We start from the raw sequence: 25,527 nt of genomic DNA, 5'->3' as shown, positions 1-25,527 counted from the left end.
ACTGATTATGCTTATGCTGGAAATTTGGGTTCAATTCCGAGTTCCAAATTTTAGGAAGAACTTGAAGGCCTCAGAGCAGATCCAAGAGAGATTTACCATAACTGCTAGGGATGAGCAATTTGTAACCCTGGTGTCATATTTCAGTTTTACACAGTGGGAGGCCTGTAACCATCTGCACCGTACAAGGGTTATGCAGTGATAAATTTTAACCCATCCACCACCACGTGAACAGTAAATGAATGGCGAGATATAAACCATATGAAGGCAGGTGGGATTAGCATCATATTTTCTAGGCTGTATTGTTCTTTGTTCTGATATTGCAGCAGCAGGACTGCAGCCAAAAGTATCGAATATGATTCCATGACTGACACCAAACTTCAGAGTCCTACACAAGACTACACAGGAGTCAAGGATTATGGATATAAAGGCAGAGAAATTGAAATTGAGGCTGAAATTATTAGATCAAAACCTAATGAATATCAGAGCAGGCGCAGAGAACAGTATGGCACTCTTATCGAGCAACACCGGAAATTGGAGGGACAGCACCTTATATTCCGCTTGGGGAGTCTGCAGCCTGCGGGCATGAACATTGAATTCTCCCAATTTTGTTAGCCCTTGCTGTCTCCTCCCCTTCCTTAGCCCTCGGGCTGTCTCCTCCCAGCCCTTGGGCTCCTCATCCTCCTTTTTCCTTCCTTCTCCCCGCCACCCCCTATCAGTCTGAAGAAGGGTTTCGGCCCGAAACGTTGCCTATTTCCTTCGCTCCATAGATGCTGCTGCACCCGCTGAGTTTCTCCAGCTTTTTTGTGTACCTTCGATTTTCCAGCATCTGCAGTTCCTTCTTGAACACTGTGGCATTCTTATATCTTGTTTTTGTTTGGTCAAATGCAGTGACAAACCTATGCCCTCTGGTAGTGATTCAGTGTTATGCCACAATACACTGTATTCGGATGGTACACAAAAATAAGCTTGTAGCTGCCATTATTGTACCTGTATCCACCAATACTGTACTCTGGTGATATACAGGGGCAGACCCAGCAATATAGTGCCCTAGTAATATAATGACCTGCTCCCACTTGAACCATCTCCCAGTATTGTAGTGACAGAATTCAACCCACATGTACCATATCCCTGTGTTATACAATTCCAGTCCTGTACCCACTAGTACTGCTGACACCCCATTATTATATAACACTCCCCAGATACCCCCCTGATTTAGAAAGTCTATACCACTAAACTTCTAAGAGAGCATCACTGTAATAGCACTGATAACCTCCCATTCTCCGATTTTCCACCACACAGATCGCTGGTCAGAGGTCAGACATTAATACATACTCATATACAGTGCCCTCCATAATGTTTGGGACAAAGACCCATCATTTATTTATTTGCCTCTGTACTCCACAATTTGTGATTTGTAATACAAAAAAATCACATGTGGTTAAAGTGCTCATTGTCAGATTTTAACAAAGGCCATTTTTATACATTTTGGTCCAACCATGTAGAAATTACTGCAGTGTTTACACATAGTCCCCCCATTTCAGGGCACCATAATGTGTGGAACACAGCAATGTCATGTACATGAAAGTAATTATGTTTAGTATTTTGTTGCATATCCTTTGCATGCAATGACTGCTTGATGTCTGCGATTCATGGACATCACCAGTTGCTGGGTATCTTCTCTGGTGATGCTCTGCCAGGCCTGTATTGCAGCCATCTTTAGCTTATGCTTGTTTTGGAGGCTAGTCCCCTTCAGTTTTCTCTTCAGCATATACAAGGCATGCTCAATTGGGTTCAGATCGGGTGATTCACTTGGCCACTCAAGAATTGACCATTTTTTAGCTTTGAAAAACTATTTTGTTGCTTTAGCAGTATGTTTGGGATAACTGTCTTGCTGTAGAATGAACTGCCGGCCAATGAGTTTTGAGGCATTTGTTTGAACTTGAGCAGATAGGATGTGTCTATACACTTCAGAATTCATTATGCTACTACCATCAGCAGTTGTATCATCAATGAACATAAGTGAGCCAGTACCTTCAGCAGCCATACATGCCCAGGCCATAACACCTCCACCACCGTGTTTCACAGATGAGGTGGTATGCTTTGGATCTTGGGCAGTTCCTTCTCTCCTCAATACTTTGCTCTTGCCATCACTCTGATATAAGTTAATCTTCGTCTCATCTGTCCACAAGACCTTTTTCCAGAACTGTGGTTGCTCTTTTAAGTACTTCTTGGCAAACTTTATCTGGCCATCCTATTTTTGTGGCTAACCAGTGCTTTGCATCTTGCAGTGTAGCCTCTGTATTTCTATTCATGAAGTCTTCTGCGGACAGTGGTCATTGACAAATCCACACCTGACTCCTGAAGAGTGTTTCTGATCTGTCAGACAGGTGTTTGGGGATTTTTCTTTATTATAGAGAGATTTCTTCTGTCATCAGCTGTGGAGGTCTTCCTTGGCCTGCCAGTCCCTTTGCGATTAGTAAGCTCACCAGTGCTCTCTTTCTTCTTACTGATGTTCCAAACAGTTGATTTTGGTAAGCCTAAGTTTGACTGATGTCTCTAACAGTTTTATTCTTGTTTCTCAGTCTAATTAATGACTTATTTGACTTTCATTGGCACAACTTTGGTCCTCACGTTGATAAACAGCAATAAAAGTTTCCAAAGGTGATGGAAAGACTAGGTGCTGAGAGCTCTCTTATACCTGCATTAAGGAGGCAATTAAACACACCTGAGCAATTACAAACAACGTGAAGCCATGTGTCCCAAACATTATGGTGCTCTGAAATGGGGCGACTATGTATAAACACAGCTGTAATTTCTACATGGTGAAACCAAAATGTATAAAAATACCCTTTGATAAAATCTGACAATGTGCACTTTAACCACAGGTGATTTTTTTCTATTACAAATCTCAAATTGTGGAGTACAGAGGCAAATAAATAAATGATGGGTCTTTGTCCCAAATATTATGGAGGGCACTGTAATGAACTTGAAAAGATAGAAAATCCTGAAGCTCTAAAGTCACTAATCGACAAATCCAGAAAGAAAAGCATAGAAAAATTAAACAAATGACTTGTATTGCAGAAGCATTCCAATCTAAATTTAGAGTGTAACAGGTTGGTGTTCCAGAGAGATATACATGGATATTAGCAGCTCTGGTTGCTTTCCAACTAGATCCAGGCCAATGATCTTAGTGGTAGCAATCACCAAGAAGCACTAGTTACAAATTGAGTGTCACACTGTGTCCCCTCAGTGTTTTGTGACGTGGAATACACTCACTATCAAAGTTTATGCATCACAATTTGTACAGAGTGGGATCTGGTATCTGAACAATTATGAGTTTTGAAACTAGATATATATATTCACTTTGTCTCTTAATAAAAAAAAGTAGTCATCTCTGAACAAATGTTCTTCCCTCCGTGGTATTGCAGTCTGATAGAAGCAGGAAGCAGTCCTTTTTCTTTAAGGGAAGGTAATAATGAAAAGGCAAATGCACAAATCCATGAATAGGAAAGAGTGGTCTTTTAAACTGCACACTCAGCCAGTTCCAGCACAATGTGTAATGTTCAGATGGTTGCCTTGGTGTGTCTTCATTCAAGATGATAAGCTTGCCCCTTGAAAGGTGTTAGCAGCAGGTTTTGAGCGATGATGTAAAAGGTTAGGCAGTATTCTGGAGGGTTTGTTTCCTGTGCTGTGAGCTTTATAACTCACTGTGGGTTAGCAGGTTGCATTGGCCACTGCCCCTGGCCCTGCTGGGACTGAAGTAACCGATGGAGTTCCTTAAATTGAAATACCACATTGTCCTTTAGGTCTGGGTTGGAAATCTGGAGACGAATGCTCCCACTATCAAATGATAGCTCTCCAGAAAACATCTCAAACATCATCCGTGCCACAACAGGAATCACCTGAACCAGCCACAAGGGAGGAATGGAAAAGATTGAACATTAGGTCACAATCATGAATAAACAACATTGGCAGCAGATTTTACATTCAAAACGTCTTTACACAAGGATTCTCAAGAATCATATGACTGCAAACAGCATAGTAAGTATCTTACAACATAGGGATATTTAAGTTGGTGGAATAATAGGGACAGTGATGTTTCACAAAGTTTAGATGCCAGGATGCTTCATGGGGAAAGTTTCTCCGCATTTTGGATCCTCCTGAGGAAAAGCACTGAAACAGGAAAACCTCTCAGAAAGGAAGGTATATGGTTCTTTAACAGTGGGGGATGCAGACTGTGGGAAAACACCTGGACAGTGGAACCCATCATACGTTAATATATAGAAATTGTGTTTGTTTCAGGAAGAGTATCATTTCAGGAAGGGTAACATAGAAACATAGAAAATAGGTGCAGGAGGAGGCCATTCGGCCCTTCGAGCCAGCAGCGCCATTCATTGTGATCATGACTGATCGTCCCCAATCAATAACCCGTGCCTGACTTCTCCCCATATCCCTTGACTCCACTAGCCTGTAGAACTCTATCTAACTCTCTCTTAAATCCATCCAGTGACTTGGCCTCCACTGCCCTCTGAGGCAGGGAATTCCATAAATTCACAACTCTCTGGGTGAAAAAGTTTTTTCTCACCTCAGTCTTAAATGACCTCCCCTTTATTCTAAGACTGTGGCCCCTGGTTCTAGATTCGCCCAACATTGGGAACATTTTTCCTGCATCTAGCTTGCCCAGTCCTTTTATAATGTTATATGTTTCTATAAGATTCCCCCTCATCCTTCTAAACTCCAGTGAATACAAGCCTAGTCTTTTCAATCTTTCCTCATATGACAGTCCCGCCATTCCAGGGATCAATCTCGTGAACCTACGCTGCACTGCCTCAATCACAAGGATGTCCTTCCTCAAATTAGGAGACCAAAACTGTACACAATACTCCAGATGTGGTCTCACCAGAGCCCTATACAACTGCAGAAGAATTTGCAACCATCAGAATTTGTCCTCGGTAGACAATTGGGTTAACCCAGAGGACAACGTCTAGAGTCAGATTTGTCCCAGTAAGAATGTTCTCCATGTTGATGGCAACCTCCTGGTATTTCACTCGCAGATTTTTGTGTACAGCCCAAAGAGAATCAGCATGAGCGAACCAGTCCAGCCCTCCCTCACTGTTCACAGGGTTCCTCTACAGAATCTAACCATTTCCCTCGCTCTAAGTTATTTCATTACCTGCACCATGATTAGCTTCTTTTCTTTGGGTTTACCATCTGGCCACTCCTCACCAAAGCAGAGCTGGATCTCGTAGAGAGGGGCAACACTTACTTGCCCCTTCTGATACATTATCAATTCTGTGAAGTAGAGAAAACATTGAATGTTAAAACAGTACATTGGTCAAGTGAAACCTTCAGTCATGTGCTGTGCTGTCATCAGAAGAGATTCTCATTGTGCCCTTTCACATTTTATGCCGCTGAATAAGAAGCAAGAACGGGGATTGGGGAAGGGAATGAAGGGATAAAAAGAAATATTGGACAAGAGGGGTGTATGGATGGAGGGAAAAGAGAAGGGTGATTGGGGTGGTTGGGAGAGGTGTAGTAATGGATGTGCAATATGGGTGGGAGTGGGAGAAGGGAAAGAGAGAGGGATGACTTTGAAATGAAACAACTTTTCCCTCTCTTCCAGCCTCCACAATGCTACCCAACCAGCCAACTCCTTCAGCGGGTTATTTGTTGCTCCAGATTCCAACATCTGCAGCCTCTTCCATCTCCAAACCTTGGCCCACCTGCCAGTTCAAACCATGCTGGAAGAGCCACAAGCTTCCTGTCGACTCGGTCGATTGCAAGAACGACCACAATTTCTTAACCAGCTGCAAAGATTTTTGGAGTGACCTGATATTAACAAATTATTTATTATGACATAGCAGGAAACCATTCAGCCAATCGGGTCCATGGTGGCTCTCAGTTGAGAAATCCCATCAGTCCCATTGATCCTCTCCATATTTCTCAGTACCTCTGTAATTTATTCTCTCTCACAGGCCCACCAAATCCAGATGCTCCTCCTGTCATTTATCTATATTAAGAGGAATTTTATTGTAGCCAACCTATCGGCCACGCGTTTCTGGTTGTGAGAGGAAACTTGCAAGTCCGGCAGAAGCCCAAGCAGTCATAGACAGAATGTGCAAACTCCACACTGACAACAGAATTGGGAGCGGCGTCACTGGAACTGAGGCAGATCTAACAGCTTGCCACCAGGTCACCCATTGTGAAACATGCTGTACTTGGGAATGTTCTTCTAAAGCTAGAACTAAGGAAAGTTGTTAGGATGAGGTATAGTACACCACAATCACAGAGCTATAGATAATATAAATGGGAACAGCAGAAGTTCAAGTTCAAGTGAGTTTATTGTCATGTGTTCCTGATAAGACAATGGGATTCTTGCTTTGCTTCAGCACAACAGAACATAGTAGGCATTGACTACAAAACAAGAATATCCCTTACCACAAACAACAGAAAAACCCAAACAAAAAATAAACTAACATTTAAAAGTAGTCAACTCACCACTAAGGAAGTTCTCTAAACTGAACAGCTTGATCTTCTTCTCTCTCTCAATGGGGTTAGGACCTGCTGTTCCATTAGCACAGGGCCCCGACCAATATACTTTACACTGGCACAGCCGAATGGCATAGATATCCTGCCCGTGGATTTCCAGGATCAGGCCCCGGTCCATCACATCCAACAAGTGGTTAGTGTAAAATCGTTGCTTCTCATGAGGCACCTGGTCTGTGCTGGGGAAACGGACCTGCTCGAGGGTAATGGGTCCGAAGAGCTCCACTTGGTCTGGGATAGGGCCGAGGTCACCGTAGTACAGGCGACAGCCGTGAGGATTGCTGACCGTGATTAATGATCCCATCTGTTTGCCTCTGTATTGGAACTTCACATCCAGATCAGTCACTGAATCAAAGGAAGAGATAGACCTTGGTTAGACCACCGAACAGGCAGCACCTGTGATCAGGAATGAAAATTGGTCAATGGAGCTGTGCAAGAAAAGCAATGCTGTTGAGACAAGTTGTATGGTGCATTGTAAGGGAAACTACAGTGTCCTCCATAATGTTTTGGACAAAGACCCATCATTTACTTATTTGCCTCTGTACTCCACAATGTGAGATTTGTATTAGAAAAATATCACATGAGGTTAAAGTGCACATTGTCAAGAGACAAGTCAAGAGAGTTTCATTATCATCTGTCCCAGATAGGACAATGAAATTCTTACTTGCTGCAGCACAACAGAATATGTAAACATAATACAAAACGGAAGATAAAAGTTCAGTGTGTCTATGGACCATATATACACAATAATAATAGACTGTTATTGTTCAGAGTTTATTTAATGCCGTGTTTAATAGCCTGATGGCTGTGGGGAAGAAGCTGTTCCTGAACCTGGATGTTACAGATTTCAGGTTCTTGTACCTTCTTCCCGATGGCAATGGAGAAATTAGTGTGTGACCAGGATGGTGTGGGTCTTTGATGTTGTTGGCAGCCTTTTTGAGGCAGCGACTGCGAAAGATCCCTTCGATGGTGGGGAGGTCAGAGTTAGTGATGGACTGGACAGTGGTCATAACTTTCTGCAGTCTTTTCCGCTCCTGGACGTTCAAGTTGCCGAACCAGGCCACGATGTAGCCAGTCAGTATGCTCTCTACTGTACACCTGTAGAAATTCGAGGGAATCCTCCTTGACATACCGACTCTCTGTAATCTTCTCAGGAAGTAGAGGCGCTGAATAAAGATTATTCTTTATAATAATAGTAATAAACTGTATTTCGGACTCAAGGTCCAGACCAGGGACAACATTACATAAAAATACATTGCATATAAAAACACCATAAAATACAATAAATCTATACAATAAAATCTTAGTATATCACTTTTAAAAGCATCATAAATTATATATTTCAAAAAAAATACACGATTTAAAATCCAGAATAAGAAAGTAAGATCAGTGTCCTATAACGAGACAGCGTTACCAGTGTCTCCACAACTGGGATTCGTAGCGTGTAGTGCTAAACCTTATGTTTGACAAAGCCACGATAATTACATTTTTAGAGTATTTTATCCTGCAAATGAATTCATACATATGATTTCTTATAATTGCATCAATGTGCTGGGACCAGGAAAGATCTTCGGTAATATGCACGCCCAGGAATTTGAAGTTTTTGACCCGTTGTCAGATTTTAATAAAAGGCCATTTTTATACATTTTGGTTTCACCCCCCCATTTCAGGGCACCATAATGTTTGGGACACAGCAATGTCATGTCAATTAAAGTAGTCATGCTTAGTATTTTTTTGCTTATCCTTTGCATGCAATGCCTGCTTGAAGTCTGCGATTCATGGACATCACTAGTTGCTGGGTATCTTCTCTGGTGATGCTCTGCCACGCCTGTATTGCAGCCATCGTTAGCTCATGCTTGTCTTGGGGACAAGTCCCCTTCAGTTTTCTCTTCAGCATATAAAAGGCATGCTCGATTGGGTTCAGATCAGGTGATTGATTCGGCCACTCAAGAATTGTCTATTTTTTAGCTTTGAAAACTCCTTTGTTGCTTTAGCAGTATGTTTGGGATCATTGTCCTGGTGTAGAATGAACTGCCGGCCAATGGGTTTTGAGGCATTTGTTTGAACTTGAGCAGATAGGATGTGTCTGTACACTTCAGAATTCATTATGCTACTACCATCAGCAGTTGTATCATCAATGAAGATATGTGAGCCAGTACCTACAGCAGCCATACATGCCCAGGCCATAACACCCCCACCACCATGTTTCACAGATGAGGTGGTATTCTTTGGATCTTGGGCAGTTCCCTCTCTCCTCCATACTTCGACTCATCTGTCCACAAGACCTTTTCCCCCAGAACTGTGGTTGCTCTTTTAAGTACTTCTTGGCAAACTGTAGCCCAGCCATCCTATTGTTGCAGCTAACCAGTGGTTTGCATCTTGCAGTGTAGCCTCTGCATTTCTGTTCATGAAGTTTTCTGTCATTGGTCATTGACAAATCCACACCTGACTCCTGAAGAGTGTTTCTGATCTGTCGGACAGGTGTTTGGTTGTTTTTCTTTATTATAGAGAGAATTCTTCTGTCATCAGCTGTGGAGGTCTTCCTTGGCCTGCCAGTCCCTTCGCGATTAGTAAGATCACCAGTGCTCTCCTTCTTCTTACTGATGTTACAAACATCATTTGGAATGATTTTGGTAAGCCTAAGGTTTGTCTGTTGACTAACAGTTTTATTCTTGTTTCTCAGTCTCATAATGGCTTCATTGACTTTCATTGGCACAACTTTGGTCCTCGTGTTGATAAACAGCAATAAAAGTTTCCAAAGGTGATGGAAAGACTGGAGGAAAGACTAGGTGCTGAGAGCTCTCTTTTACCTGCATTAAGGAGGCAATTAAACACACCTGAGCAATTACAAACACCTGCGAAGCCATGTGTCCCAAACATTATGGTGCCCTGAAATGGGGGGGGGGGGGATATGTATAAACACAGCTGTAATTTCTACATGATGAAACCAAAATGTATAAAAATACCCTTTAATAAAATCTGAAAATGTGCACTTTAACCACCTGTGATTTTTTCCTATTACAGATCTCAAATTGTGGAGTACAGAAGTAAATAAATAAATGATGGGTCGTTGTCCCAAACATTATGGAGTGTACGATAGATGTACAAGAGGAAGAAAGGAAGAAAAGGTTATGCTGGATCAAATTAAATTGAGAGATGAGAGAAAGTTTGATTTCAGTAATAATGCTGATATGGCCCAGCAAGGCAGAATGCCTTTGTGTCTTCTACACATCATGTAAAAAGGAACATCACAAATGACCCTGTGGGACTGGTAGGTGTTGATCCTTGCCTCTGCAAGCAATAACTACTGGGCCCAAAAGTAGCAAATTTAAATCACACTTGAAAAGATCAAGCACGTTATAATGCGGATAATCCCAATATTGTATTGATGGAATTCCCATTTTTCAGAATGGGTGGGCTCAAGGTTTCATAACATTGTTTGCAACAATGGGGAGGTCTCTCCAGTGTTCCATCCAAAACTGCTGCATGACCTGCTGACAGTTTCCAATATTTTTTGTTTTTATAAATGCAACAATAAAGGTCTGGTCATTATCTGCCATTTGCCAGATCCTCCTGAGGGCATTGGAGATCCATGAGATTACAGGTGCCGAAATCTTGAACAAAAAAAAAGTGTTGGAGGAACTCAGCAGGCCAAGCTCTGTCTATGGAGGGATATGGGCAATGTTTCAGGTCGAACCTTTCTTCAGACTCACCACCGCACTTTGTTTTTTGCCTCATGAGAATAAATTGGCTGCCACCTTTCCTACATTACTACATTGATTACACTTCAAAAGTGTCCGTGTTGTAAGGCATTTTGAGCTGAGAGATTGGGGAAAAAAAAGGTTTGTTCCCACTGGCAAGTTACTTGTACCAATTCCTTTGTCGAGGGCAAAATGAAGCTCAACTGTGATGCAAACAACTACACTTCTTAACAACTGTTAGGAGTTGGAAATTTAACAATGGTAATCAAAATATTGCACAGGCCATAGAGCACAGAAGTAGATGCAAATGATGCAATTTGATGCAAATGACATGCTTGAATCTTTGTGCTCCAAATGTTCTATTTAAACTAAGCAGTCAGCAAATTCCTCCATTCCTGTCTCCCTCTCAATAGTCAATTCCAGTTGCCATTACTAAACATTTTAGAAGAGGAGAGGTTCAATTATTTTTTCGGGATGGTTTCTCCTAAATGCAGAAGAGCAAGGCACTCAACTCTTGCAGAAGGACATTTCTAAGAAATGTTATATATACCCCAAATTGTGAGAGGAAGCAAATGAGAAGAAACAGTAACTTACATGGCAGAGAGTTGATAAACATTTCAGACGTGGTCAGTGATGGGAACTGATCCACTTGCTGCAATGGGAGTGGATTAAGAGTTCCCTGAGCGATTGGAGGGACATTTGATTGAACAAGTCCTCCATGAGCAAGATTAGGTTGAGAGAGTTTACTGTGATCAAGGTTTGCATGAGAAAGGTCCCTTTGTGAAAGTGTCGTGTCCGCGAGCTCTCCATTCATACAAGAATCCGGCACTGTGATCTCCTGTTTCGGCCAGGTCTGAGTTGGGTATGGTGGTAGGCTGGCATTATCTGGTATGAGAAAGACAGAAAAATAACGCTTGAATATACACTTCTTTAAAGCCAGGACACAGCAGCGCAGTACATCAGACGGTGGCCTTGGGGGGGACGTTTCATGTGTCATTCTAGAGGGAGCTTTACTATATATCTAACACAAGTCGTAGCTAATCTGTGGAATCTTGATGGGACAATCACGAGGGAGTTTACACTATAAGTAACTCATGCTGCACCCGAGCTCGGTGGTGAAGCAGTTAGTGCTGCTGCCTCACAGCTCCAGGGAAGGCCCACTGGGAGGAGGTGGCTGATCTGGCACTCTGGTGTCAGGACAACAGCCTCCTCTTGAATGTCAAAAGCTGATCGTGGACTTTAGGAGGGCACAACATCCGAGGACGTACACTCCATTGAAGATAAATGGGGATACTGTGGATAGGGTGAGCTGCTTTAAATACCTGGGAGTCCACATCTCTGAGGATATGACATGGACATCACACGCTGCCGCACTGGTGAGTAAGGTAAGGCAGCACCTTTTCCACCTCAGGCAATTGAGGAAATTCAGAGTGTCTCTGAGGATCCCCCAGTGCTTCTACTCAGCGGCTGTGGAAAGCATCTTGTCTGGAAACATCAAAATTTGGTTTGGGAACTGCTCTGCCCAGGACAAGAAGGCTCTGCAGAGAGTAGTGCGTTCGGCCGAACGCACTATGGGAAGTACACTCGCCCCCCTGCAGGAACTATACATCAGAAGGTGCAACTCCAGAGCCATAAATTCATTCATAAACTAAATTTCCCCCTAATTTTCTCTATCAAGAAAAAAACAACAATGGCTGATGTGCTCACCTTCCAAGGTCATTGAAGGGAACATAACTTGGAGCTGGCACTGTAAGGAAAAGCAAAATTAATTGCATAGCTGAAGCTTACTAAAATACTGAGAAAGGTAATCTGAGGAAAAGTTCCCAAGTGATCTCCAATGATAGCAAATATAGTCAACAGTGGATCTTAACTAAAACCAAGGGGAGGTGGTAGAAACAGAAACAATAGTGACATTTAATATACATTTAGACAGACAGATGAAAAGGCAGGGTATCGAGGGATACAGGCTATGCGCAGGCTATTTAGGTTGGCATCATTCTTGGCACAGACATTGTGCGATGAAGGGCCTGTTTCTACACTGTGTTACGTTCTATCACAAAAGTCCCATTTCCAGTTTGTGGCTGATCACAAGTGTGAAGCAGGTGGCACCACAACATATAGCTTTCATGTCCCTGGTCTAGGAACAGCAAGAAAACATTCTGCCCTTCCAGTTTTCATTAGATCACAGGCAGTTAACATTTTAATACCTACTTTTTCTCTACATCCCTTACACTTTGATAACCTATCATTCTGGATTCTGAATCTAGTTAATTTACAGCATCCATAGGCACATAGAGTTGACGTGGATAAGCTTTTCCCACTGAGAGTAGGGAAGATTCAAACAAGGGGACATGACTTGAGAATTAAGGGACAGAAGTTTAGGGGTAACATGAGGGGGAACTTCTTTACTCAGAGTGGTGGCTGTGTGGAATGAGCTTCCAGTGAAGGTGGTGGAGGCAGGTTCGTTTTTATCATTTAAAATAAATTGGATAGTTATATGGACGGGAAAGGAATGGAGGGTTATGGTCTGAGCGCAGGTATATGGGACTAGGGGAGAATACGTGTTCGGCACGGACTAGAAGGGTCGAGATGGCCTGTTTCCGTGCTGTAATTGTTATATGGTTATATGGTTATATATGGTTATCTTTTGTTTGAAGTAATAATTTCTGACATTACAACGAACATTTTTGTTAACTTTATTACATCCTTTTGGCCTAGACACTCCCTGTAGTGAAAATGGGTTCTCCGTATCAATACTCAAATAATAAATCTGTTTTAAAATCCAAAATTTGAATCTGTTTCAGGAAAGAGTAATTTCCAAACTATGGGATTAGAGGGATTTTGCTCTTGGAAAATCAACACTGCAAACTTCAGAAATTTAAAACAGAAAACCAAAGTGGGTTGACCTGAAACATTAACTGTTTCTCTCTCCATAGGTCTAAGCCTTCCAAGAACTTCTAGCATACTTATTATTGTTTCAGATTTCTATTATCTGTAATACCTTTCTTTGCACAGGAATTTATTGAATGGCAATTTTGATCAGTCACACATTATTCACAGAAACTTACGTTAGCAGTTATACATACCTCATCCTCATCATCCCATTCATAGTCATTGGTCTCTGAGTGGAAAGAGAATATACATAAATAACTATTTTTTTTAAAAGGTGCAGTCAAAACTTGTTCCTGAAAACAATCCAAATTCAGCCTGAGGTTTGAAACTAGAATTGTTACTGGATCTCTTATTTTCATTCAGCTATGTGCATGCAACAATTCCAGTTATCTTTCTAAAACAAAAAGGAACTATGCCCAGTGTTAATTGTGTTCAGTTCAGGGGAGATGAAAATGGAATAGTTAGCAGGCATTTATGCAAATTGTAGCATGGGCTGAGCTTGGGAGATGATGTTGGTGTACAGTTCACTAACAATTATGAAACACTCGTGTACTTCTTGAAAGGAAATAGAATAAATACTAGAATAAAAAGCACTAGCAAGAGTTTGGAGAAAGAGCGATGGGAGTGGGACTAATCAGGTAACTCCCTCAAAGAGCAAGCACAGGCATTATGGGAAATGGCCATCTTCCGCAATTACAATTGATTATTCTGCAATAAACATTTCAACAATGGACAGTAGAATAGAATAGAATGCCTTTTATTGTCATTCAAACAGACAAGGTTTGAACGAAATGTCATTCCTGCAGACATGATATTACCAAAAAACCAAGACACACACTTAACACAATTTACACAAACATCCATCACAGTGAATCTCCAACAACTCACTGTGATGGAAGGCAAAAGTCTTATCTCTTCGCTTTGTTCTTTGTTCAGTACAAGCCAGCTTTGTTTTGAAAGGATCATAAAATAATAAATTTTGTTTTAAAAATAGATTGTAAAGCAACAGTAATACAACCAACTATAACTGAAACCTAGCCAAACCTCATGTAAAAACTAAATATGATATTAACTAATTTCATGGAATAAGCTGCAGAGATGGTATATAGGTTCATAATGGCTAATGCAGAATCCTGTACACCAACATCAACACATGATGTTTGGTCTGCAATTGAATTTAAATGCAGAAATAATTAAGAACCACATAAATAAACTACTATAATGGGATTCTGTAAACAGAAGAGCAATATTTTCTTTTATATGCCGTTTTGAAGGGGAAATGAGGCAGAGATGGAGGTGAGAGAGGCAATGTATGAGGGGAGAGAAAGGTAGTGAGCAAGGGGGACACAACTGCAGACTTGCTTTGGTACACAAAATTGCTGGGGAAACTCAGCGGGTGCAGCAGCATCTATGGAGCGAAGGAAATGGGCGACGTTTCGGGCCGAAACCCTTCCTCTAACTGCAGACTTGCTTTGATGTGTTTCCATGCATCATTCAAATGATCACTTCATCCTTTTCACATTTATCTCTCTCTCCCCGAAGATATGATTGAACCAGGAAATGGTAGAATACATCCAATTTCTTTCTCCAATAGACATGGATGGAATGAAGTCCAGGCATCTTTTCATCTGGTAAATAATCCGTTTCAATGAATTCCCCCCCCCCAAGCCCACAAAATTGAAATGTATCCTTTTTGTTCCTGGAACATTGAAGCCAGTCAAGTGGCAGAATTTTTTCCTCTCATTAAAATGACACAATTAAGAGTCAAGTTCAAAATGTGGAACTTAATTCACAAGTAGGTTAGACCAGATATCAATGACACATTACGGAACTAGTTGTAATTTTTAAAAATAGAGCTGCTATTATTTGATATCTGCAGTCGTTGTGTTCGGGCTACACCCTGCAACCAACCACATTTATTGCATTCACCAATGCCTCTTGGTGAGGGGGATTTGATCAATTCCCAAGTTGCTGGTCTAACAATGATAAGCATTAGTCCAATTATTTTTGGACTAATACCAGAAAGGGAAATAAAAGGTCGAAGTATAATGCAAAGTCAGTTTCACATATCGTGCCTCTGAGAGCAGAATAATACTAAAGGAAAGATGGGGAGGGCCCAAGTAATCTATCCTTTTCCTGTTGCCACTACCTGGAGTATTGTTGCCTCTGTTGGACTGCTGAATGTCACACACTTGGTAGATCTTGTATGGCTGAATTGGCGTTTCCTTGGTACCGTCATAAATTAATTTGAATTCACGGCTCTTGTTGAGGGCACAACGGAGGTTCGCTTTCCATTTGGCTGGATCTGGCCCATCAATCCCCTGGTGATATTTGCCTGTCTCCACTGCCCAAGCCTAGGTATGGAAAAAAAAAGATCACTAAAGTAAATCACCCAAGAAACAAAACCAAAACCACATCCATCAGCTATGGCTTAAATGCAATATCGTCAGTCAGAAGAATAACTATCATTGACTTAGCTTTCAGACATCCCTCAAAAACCATCTGTCAGAGGGCCAGGAATGGTTCTATCTATCTATCTATCTATCTATCTATCTATCTATCTATCTATCCATCTATCCATCTATCCATCTATAAACAATAGGTGCACGAGTAGGCCATTCGGCCCTTCGAGCCAGCACCGACATTCAATGTGATTATGGCTGATCATCCCCAATCAGTACTCCGTTCCTGCCTTCTCCCCATATCCCCCGACTCCGCTATTTTTAAGAGCCCTATCTAGCTCTCTCGTGAAAGCATTCCGAGAACCCGCCTCCACCGCCCACCCACTATCTATCTATCTATCTATCTATCTATCTATCTATCTATCTATCTATCTATCTATCTATCTATCTATCTATCTATCTATCTATCTATCCATCTATCCATCCATCCATCCACCCACCCACCCATTTATCTACCTACCTATCCGTATGTGCTCCTGGAACTAAGCCAAAACGGTACACGATAGCGCTTAAATATTTGCACCATCTTAGTCACAATTGTCCTGTGGTTGTTTTGTGTCACGTTTCATTCAGATTGATGTTATATTTCACGTTATTGACATTTTTAGATTTACAAAACCCCAATTTGAGAAAAAATGATTCCCTCTGATTACAGCTATGATGTCACAATGGGATTGTAGCCCTGCTCGCAAACATTGGTGCTATCCAAGTACAGAGTCCTGCTAGCTCTAGCAGGTGCAAATATGCATTCTTTTTTAAAGTCACAGTACACTGAATATTTTTTAAGTTTAAAGTGAGGGAGGGTGAATAAGGCGAAATGAGCAGCGCCTGCGCAGTTGGGGGCTATGGGCGAGTGGTGGAATATTGCGTTGGGGGAACGGGTTGCGTTGGGGGAACGGATGAGGGGTGGAATATTGCATTGGGGAACAGGATGCGTTGGGAGACCAGGCCTCCCTGGAGGGCTATGGGTGAGCGGTCGAATATTGTATTGGGGGAACGGCTTGTGTTGGGGGAACGGGCGAGTAGCAGAATATTGCGTTGAAGAATGGGTTGCGTTGGGGAATCAGGCCTCCTGTGGGGGCTATGGGTGAGTGGTCAAATATTGCGTTAGGGAAACAGGTTGCGTAGGGGGACCAGGCTTCCCGTGTGACAGGGACCCAACGGGTCCCAGTTGGTCTAGTATATTATTAAAACTCTCAACTTGTTTGTGAGTGAGTCTGCCCGTCTGTAATTCATACACTGAATTACGCCAAAACGGTACATGATAGCAGTACAATTTTCAGACCACCTTACTCACCATTGTCCTGTGGTGTGGTGTATCACAGTTTTATTCCGATTTATGTTATATTTGACAAGTTATTCACATTTATAACTTCACAAAACCCCACTTTGAGAACAATAACTTAAAGTGCAGTGGCAGTTACAGCTACGACGCCACAATGGGATCTCGGAATATTGCGTTGGGGGAACGAGGCCCAACGGGTCCCACTTGGGGTAGGGAGGGGAGAGGGGTTATGGCCAATGTTAACAAAGACTGGACTCACAGTCCAATGAGGGGTTTGTAAGTAGAGAGAGGGAGCGGGGGAGGGGATGAGGAGACGATTGTTGTTTAATGTTATTTAAACAGACAGAGGGAAAGGAAGGGGATAGGGAGGGGAGAGGGGTTATGGAGGGAGGGGGGGGTGACTGGGGGTAGGGGAAAGGAGAGGGAGGGAGAGGTGCGGGAGGGAGTGGGGGAGGGGAGGAGGAGAGGGGAAAGAAGAGGGTGGGTGAAGAGGGGGAGGGGGTGCAGGGGATGAGGGGAAATGAGCCACGCCTGCACAGTTGGGGGCTATCGGGGAATGGTGGAATATTGCGTTGGGGGAACGGGTTGCGTTGGGGGAATGCGTGAGTGGTGGAATATTGCGTTGGGGGAACGGGACACACTTGATCTAGTATATATTACTAAAGCTCTTGTTTGTTTGTGAATCTGTGTGTCTGCGATGGGGGACCAGGCCTCCTGTGGGGGCTATGGATGAGTGGTGGAATATTGTGTTGTGGGAGCGGGTAGTGTTGGGGGACCAGACCTCCCGTGTGACAGGGACCTAAAGGGCCTGTCTCACTTTCACAACCTAATTCACGCCCTTTTTTACTCGTGGACATTTTTCATCAGGCTAGAAAAACGCCCCGACCTACTTGATGCCACGAGTACCTACGGCTAGCATCATGGCCTGTTATGACCTACCTACGACCTCCTACGACCTCGTGACGACCATGCTGCGAGTACGAGTCAAGGGCAAACTCGGCAGAGGTCATGAATTAGGTTGTGAAAGTGGGACAGACCCTTAACGGGTCCCACTTGGTCCAGTTTCTTTTATAAAAAGGACAATATTCTAAGATGGCAGGAAAGTTTGTTTTAGTGTTCTGGTTTTCTGTCAACTGGCTAGCAAGTTTGCTACATTATAGAATCAACCTTAGTTTAAAAGTATTGGACTGACTGTAAAATGCAATTTCATTGCTTCTTTACTTATGCATAAAATATTTTTCAAATAACGGATTACGCTGCTTCAGTGGCAAGGCTTGAGGGACAGAGGTTCATTGGCAATTCACAAAAAGGTTAAGGTTTAGGTGGCGATTGGTCAAGCAAATAAGCTATAAGAGGTTTCCCCTAACCAAAAAAAACAAGATTATTTTCATGATCTAATTTTATATTATATTTCTTGTCGCCATGTATGAAGTCTAACAAAGGAAAGTTTTTATAAATTGTTGTACTAGTTTACAGAATTCGCCTCTACATTAACCCCAGTCCAGGTTCACAAGGGAATGCCTTTAACCAAAAGCACCCATCAGGATGTGGAGGATAGGCACAAAGTGCTGGAGTAAATCAGTGGGTCAGGCAGCATCTCTGGACAAAAAGGTAGGTGAAGAAGAAGGGTCCCCACCCAAAAGGGTCACCCATCCTTGTCTCTCCAGAGATGCTGCCTGACCCACTGAGTTACTCCAGCACTTAGTGTCTATTTTGCATCTGCAGTTCTTTGTTTCTACATGAGGTGTTTGGTTGACATACTGACTTTACATCCTATGAAGTCAGTGGGGAGAAATATTCAGCAAACATCATATAAATTCAACATTCCTCCTAAGCCTTTGTTTGCTTCCCTTTCACAGGTGACCTGGGTTTAAAAAAATCACCCAGCCTCATATCTCTCCATCGCTTCCCTCAACAGCTCTATTTACAGCAGAAACACATTGCACAAAGCAAACCATAATTGTCACTTTACCCTGAAAATGGTGTTGTCGTCATCCTGGGTTGGGACGTGCCTGGTGGCATGTCGCCAGGGAATTTGAAAATGCTTCCGTTGTTCATCCAGCCACAGGAGCCCAGGATATTGCCCGCTGTCGACCTGCGCCAGGAGCCAGGGTTTCAACCGAATCCTCCGTGGTTGCATGGCCATCACTCTAAGCTCCTTATGGTCCAACCTGATAAGAACAAAGGCAATTGTAATGTACAACACATTAAAATCTACAGCAATTTATGTGGCACATATAATAAAGCATTACACAAAGGCATTATTAAAGAAAATTTGATACTGAGGCTCATTAGGAAATATTAGTAGCGATATATTAAAAAAATACTTGGTCAAACAAGCAGACATTGAGGAGCATCTGGTTAGGAGAAAAAGATATAAGGAGGAAATCCAAAGCACAGCCACTGAAAGAAATTGGTGGTATGGAGAAAGTCAGAATTAAAGGAGTGTTGAGACTTTGGAGAGTTGTAGGGTTGGAGTCAAAGATTTTCTGTCTGAAACTCTATTTACATTGAGAATTCTTTTTTAAAAGGAAGCAACAACTTCCTGACATGATTCAGCCACTCTAAAAATGAAAATATTAGTTACCCGGAAGTTAACTTTTTCATGGCAAAACAATTAACATTTTAAAGCTGAATTTCCATTTGTTACTGACAAATTAATAGGCAGCTGGTGTCAACCATTCATCTCAACTTCATAAAAGTAATAAACTGAACTTCCCATTTTTTGAAAATATGAACCTGATATTTTGTTCAGAAGCCTTGGAAAATTAGTAAAGCTCACAGCACAGCACACTAGCAATAAGCAAGGAGGAGGTGAACAAGGAGTTGTGGTTTGAAGATGTGAAGTTAGGCTGTCACAAATTATTTAGGTTCAACACATCTTAGAATAATCTTAAAAATGTTTCAAATAAAACAAGTTACATAGCAATTATCTCAGTACATGGAGGCAGTAACCACAAACGCAAGTGACTAAACTGATTACATTTCCTCTTTCCTTCAAATTCAAGCCTCAACCTGTTTGTAAGTACAATCTTTGCTTTAAATTACTCACCATTCTTTGCTTTAAGAGCTACTTTAAACATCACAAGAAACTGCAAATTATTTTGCTCTTTCACTTCATTCAAGCTTCCTGGTTCAAAATTTAATTTAAACCAGACTAGGTGGGACCCGTTGGGTCCCGGTCAGGAGGCCTGGTCCCCCAACGCAACCTATTCCCCAATGCAATATTCCACCACTCACCCATAGCCCCTAACTGCGCAGGCGTGGCTCATTTCCTCTCATTCACCAGCACTCCCTCTCCCTCCTCTTCATTTGTGGGAGGGGAGGGGGGTGAGGGGAGGGGGGTGAGGGGAGGGGGGTGAGGGGAGGGGGGTGAGGGGAGGGGGGTGAGTGGAGGGGAGTGTGTGGAGTGGGAGGGGAGGAGGGAGGGAGGGGTGTGTGTGTGGGTGCATGGGTGTAGGGGGGGGGAGAGGGTGGTGTGGGGAGAGGGAGGTGTGGGGGAGGGGAGGTGTGTGGGTTGGGAGCTGTGTCTATGGACGGGAGGGATGTGGGAAATGAGGGGTGTGGGGGTTGGGGAAAGCGTGTGGGGGTGTGTGGGCGGGGAGTGGTGGGGGGAGAGAGCTCAGAGAAAAGACGGGGAAGAGCCAGGGGCAAGAGGGGGTATCACAGGAGCCAGCGAGGGGGACCAGAGGGGACGTGGCTGGGGCGTTGCGATGGCAGTGCATTTGGGACTAACAGCGGGCGCTGGACACTCTCATCCGCCGGGATCAGACTCTCCTCTTTCCGTTTGGCGATATGAGCGACATCTCCGACTTTGGGCCGGGCCGCTTCGGGTCCCTCCAACGGCCATCCTCAGCTCCAATAAAGACGCAATGACGCAGGAAGGGGCGGACCGTCCTGGGGAGTGACAGGAGAGGAGACCAATCCACGCGACACTGACTGGCAGGAGAGGAGATCGGTCTGCGCACGTGCGGTTTTTACGATTTTTAAACCTCTCTAACTTTTACATTATATTATCGATCGGAACAAAACCTGGTGCACTCGCAGCACAGGAGAATGGCGAGTGAACTGACGAAAAATTGTAGCGCTATCGTGTACAGGTTTTGCGCAAATAGAAAAAACGCGCAAACTGGAAGAGCACAAGATTAGAGTTTTAGTTATGTATAGATTTAAAATGTGCAAGCATCTATTTATTCACATGGAATTCCACTCGCCACATTTCACTAATTCCATGACCCTCCTTATATACCCCTTACTCTTCAGATCTATTATACCTGTTCTGCTATTAGCCGCCAATTTAGATGCCAGTTCCTCTCATTTAATATTCAAAATCATAAAATCTTACAGTCATCTCACTGTAAGATGACTAGAAAGACACTACGACTCTTTGGGCGACTGAGGAGACTATTCACGACCATACAGGCGACACCCCGGTGATGTGTCACGGGGTGAAGCCTTTATGGTCGTGAGTAGTCGCCCTTGTTCTGGTCGTCATTGGATTTTCAACATTCAAAATGTTCGGCGACCTGCAACGACAAAAAAGTCGCGTAAGTGGGACAGGCCCATCGAACTGGTTTGAATATTCTATTCTTAATCACCCAAAATGGTTGCCTGCAAGGCACCACCCGAAGCTGAACATCTCTAACTTTGTCATGAACAATCTTTCTTTCCGAAGGTGATTGTAATTATATTTCCTCCCATTCTTCAAAATAGTAAGTTGACACAAAATACTGGAGTAACTCAGCGGGTCAGGCAGCATCTCTGGATAGAAGGAATGGGTGACGTTTCAGATCGAGACCCTTCTTCAGATCAGTATCCAGGTGAATACAATATTTACAACTCAGAAGAAAATATTACAAACTGCAATGATAAATTGGGATGAGGAATGAACATTGGTTAAGGCTCCAAGAGAACATGTTCACAGTATAACATGTTAATTAAAAACCAACACCTCAGACACTGCAAAACATTTTCAGTCCAGCTCTAAAGTGCAACTCCAAGAGTGTGGCTTGAACTCAAATGTGGAACCACTGCTGGATATGGGGGGGAGCAGGGTGTGGTGGAGATGCCCCTCAAAAATAAGGGGATTCCACGCCAGTGGGCCACATGAGTGGCAAGGGTGGGGGATTAATTTGTGTAAACAGTATTGAATGTTTGTATATAGCCTTCGAGAATGTGGATTTGCAAAGAGAGTCTGGAGAGGTTTGCAAGGGTCCCTGTCACGATTTATTCCGAACAGCTCTGTCACAGAGGACGCTGAGATTTACGGACTGTTCCCAGGGACACATTCAGTGACTGAAATAGAGTGCTGCTGGAAGGTCATCAATTTGGTAAAAGACACTCTTTGGTCTGCCCGAGCTTGTTAACCTCCCAGCAGAGCGAGATGACCGTCGGGGAATTTTGCTGACCGGCCCATTGCAGACTGTAGGAGCACGTGCTGAGGGACGCACTGAAGCTTGGTGCAGCCAATCCCAAGGCTCTGTGGGGGAGGACCACAGTCTGGGGTCCTTCTGCTTCTGGACATGGGGGGGGCACGGTCTGGTGGTGACGCCCCTCAAAATAAGGGAAGGGATTCTACGCCAGTGGGCCACATGGGTTGCAAGGGTGTGGGGTAAAATTGTGTAAACAGTATTGAATGTATGTATAGCCTCCGAGAATATTGGATGGAGTTTTGTAAGGATTATGTATTGTATATATTTATTTCTCGAATAAAGTCCATTTTGAAATTTTAAAAATGGTTAAAATTCAGGAGTATTTTTGTTTGATATCACAAATTCAAATAAAAAACCTCAGCAACACTGCATTTTTATATAGTATCTGATCATACAAATGATACAGTAGCCACATTGTAACTTAAAAACACAAATCTGAAGGAATACATGAACAATTTGATTGTTGATGTTGTTCGAGAATAAATATTACGCATGTAGCTTTTACCACCTTTTCCCCAGAGATAATAATAAATGCTTTAGTTAACAAAAAGACAGTATAGATACCAAGAGCATCTTCACAGAATGGCGAGACGTGATGACACATGCAGAACAATTACTAACACAGCAGTGTGAAGCGATACAGATTGGTAACAAGATGCAGAAGAATTTTGCCAGAATTGCAAGAGATGAGGAATCTCAGTAATGTGGAAATACTAGAGGAGCTGGATAGTTACCTTTAAAACGAGACATAGCCCATAGACCATGAATGGCTTTGACAGAACAAATATAGGGAAAAAACGTATATTGTGGCTGAACTGAAAAAAGAACTAGATGTAGCATGCGTCTGATGCATTCCAAGAAGATAAATCCATTGCTAATCATGAGTTTCTTGCACTCACGTGCTGGTTGGTAGGATGGCCACTATAGATCAGTGGAGAATTTGGGGAAGGTTAATAAGCACATGTAAAACAGTTTATGGGGAAATTATGAGGGGGGTGGGGGGGGAGGGCTCTGAGAGATGGATTGTTAAGAATCATGAAAACGAATGAATTTCCAACCTGTGCCCTGTTAGCAATCTCATGAAGAACAGCAAGAATGAAGCCATACTGCCTTGTGCCGAGGAAGGAAAATCCTTGGAATTTATGCTCCCTACAAATGACTGTTCTAGAAAAAGATCAATGTGTACATATTGGCTAATTGCACTCCAAGGTTGAAGACCCAGACTGAGATTTAGCACCAGAATGTACTTGTTTATCAGTAGTGCGAGAAACATTCTGTTGGATCTGGGAGCATGCAATACGATAGGCTTAGTTTGACCCGAATAAATTACATTCAATATCTCAGCAGAAATGCCAGTAAAATATTCACTTCTGAGTTCCAACCATGAATTATTCATGTGAGCTTAATAGGTCATGAAAGAAGACTCCAAAGATGTCTGACCAACCCAATAGCAGATCTATTTTTAGATGGCAAGAATAAGAATGGTCAACCATCCATTCATAGAGTATGACTCATGTTGAACTGAATAGTCGTGTTGCTCATTGAAATGATCAATTTCCAATTTATGCCGTTGGTCTCACTGCTAATAATGGAATTCTCTCCAGTCATGGAACGCTCACGCCAGCTGGATGGGCATCTAAAAGGTTCTAATTCATGAGCGCGGCGTAACATTTTATTGGGCTCTAGGTCACAGGCAGTTGAAATCATTCTTAATATCCAGAAGAATGAGCATAAGCTAACTTGGCAGTTATTTATCAAGATAACATTGCATTATTGTAGGTCCAATCTTTCCCTTAAAACATTAAACTCAGGCCCCCTCTATTTGAACAAGTGTATGCAAATGATCACGTCAAACTATTCAAAGCAGAGTCAGAGTTTTTTTCAGTATAACATTTATTCTCAAACAGTATCAACAAGCAAATTGCTCATGTATTACCTTACGATTAGTGGGCTTTTGGTGCTTAATTTGGCTACTGTGTTTGTGTTTCCGATCAGATACGATATAAAAATGTAAAGCATCTCTTTATGAGGTTTCTAATTTGAATTTGTGCCTTATTCAAAAATCAAACAAAAAAACTCCTAGATTGTAACCAGCCACCTGGAAAAACAAACTCCAAATGCCATAAATGTAAAAATAAAAACAGGAAGTGCTACAAATAGGCGAAGGGACAAGATGTGTTACCAATTTCAAAAGGAGAAGGTGATAAGCCTCGGCCAGAGCAGTTTATGTGAACTCAATATTTGCATTCAAGTTGCAATGTACATAATTCCTTGGCGTTTTGGATGCATGATCGATGTTTTCCTTGGCTGTACTGTTTAAAATCAAGGGTCAAAATCAAGTGTTCCCCAACCGTAAACCATGGATGAACCATGACGTCCACTTCCAAGTGAAGTACAAGTCTGCAGCATTCACGTCAAATGATACTGAGCGGTGCAGTAAATCTATCCACGACCTCCGCAGAGCCATTAAGACTGTCAAGAGGGAATTCCGGACCAAGCTGGAGTCCTGAGGCAATGACACAGACAACTGTAGATTATGGCGTGGCTTGCATGCTATAACGGGATACAAAGTGTCAAAGGATACAAAGAAAGCAACTGGCCTGAATGGAGTGCCTGGCCGTGTCCTCAAGACATGTGTGGACCAGCTGGCAGAAGCATTCACAGACATCTTTAACCTCTCACTACTTGATTTTGCTTCAAGATGACCACCATACTCAGTGCTAAAGAAAAGTAAGGTAGCATGTCGTAATGACTACTGTCCAGTGGCTTTGACATCCACATCATTAAGTGCTTTGAGAAACTGGTGATGTCACACATTAACTCCCAGCCTCCCAGACAGCCTTGATCCACTGCTCACCATCGCAACATGTCCACAGCAGAAGACATCTCACTAGCCGTAAACACACCCCTGGAACACCTAGGTCAGATTCCTATTTGTTAACTGCAGCTCCACTTTCAACAAAATAATGCCATCCAAATTCCTGGACCTAAAAATGAGCACACCCTTCAGCCACTGGATCCTCGACTTCCTGACCCACAGACCACAATCAGTGAACATATGTGACAACACGGATATATTTTCAGTCCCTGACGAGACTCCTCATACGACCATAAAACATGGATTAAAAATCTTAGGCTATTTGGCCCAGAGTCTGCCCCTCTATTTGATCATGGCTGACCTATTCTCCCTTTCAACCCCATTCTTCTGC

At 42.7% G+C, this 25,527-nt stretch overlaps 1 protein-coding gene across 2 annotated transcripts in view; it reads right to left on the bottom strand.

Annotated features, from left to right (window-relative positions):
• Nucleotides 1–3,051: 3,051 nt before the first annotated feature.
• LOC116985304 (interferon regulatory factor 6-like) overlaps nucleotides 3,052–25,527 on the bottom strand; it is a 35,954-nt gene continuing 13,478 nt past the window's right edge. Inside the window, exons 1-9 of one of the 2 annotated variants that reach the window (XM_033040007.1) lie at nucleotides 19,342–19,360; nucleotides 18,859–19,057; nucleotides 15,289–15,493; nucleotides 13,334–13,368; nucleotides 11,955–11,994; nucleotides 10,842–11,132; nucleotides 6,499–6,891; nucleotides 5,174–5,292; nucleotides 3,052–3,902 (exon numbers count right to left, since the gene is read on the bottom strand). In XM_033040007.1, coding sequence (XP_032895898.1) covers nucleotides 3,705–3,902; nucleotides 5,174–5,292; nucleotides 6,499–6,891; nucleotides 10,842–11,132; nucleotides 11,955–11,994; nucleotides 13,334–13,368; nucleotides 15,289–15,493; nucleotides 18,859–19,032 — 1,455 coding nt within the window. In that variant the 5' untranslated portion in view covers nucleotides 19,033–19,057; nucleotides 19,342–19,360 and the 3' untranslated portion in view covers nucleotides 3,052–3,704. Of the gene's footprint in view, nucleotides 3,903–5,173; nucleotides 5,293–6,498; nucleotides 6,892–10,841; nucleotides 11,133–11,954; nucleotides 11,995–13,333; nucleotides 13,369–15,288; nucleotides 15,494–18,858; nucleotides 19,058–19,341; nucleotides 19,361–25,527 lie in introns of those variants that run through there. The other variant, XM_033040006.1, reaches the window with a different exon arrangement.

This window comes from Amblyraja radiata, chromosome 21, assembly GCF_010909765.2.
Source record: "Amblyraja radiata isolate CabotCenter1 chromosome 21, sAmbRad1.1.pri, whole genome shotgun sequence".
Taxonomy (NCBI): Eukaryota; Metazoa; Chordata; class Chondrichthyes; order Rajiformes; family Rajidae; genus Amblyraja; species Amblyraja radiata.
The sequence above is the reverse complement of the archived record's forward strand: the minus strand, read 5'-3'. Positions and strand labels throughout refer to the sequence as shown.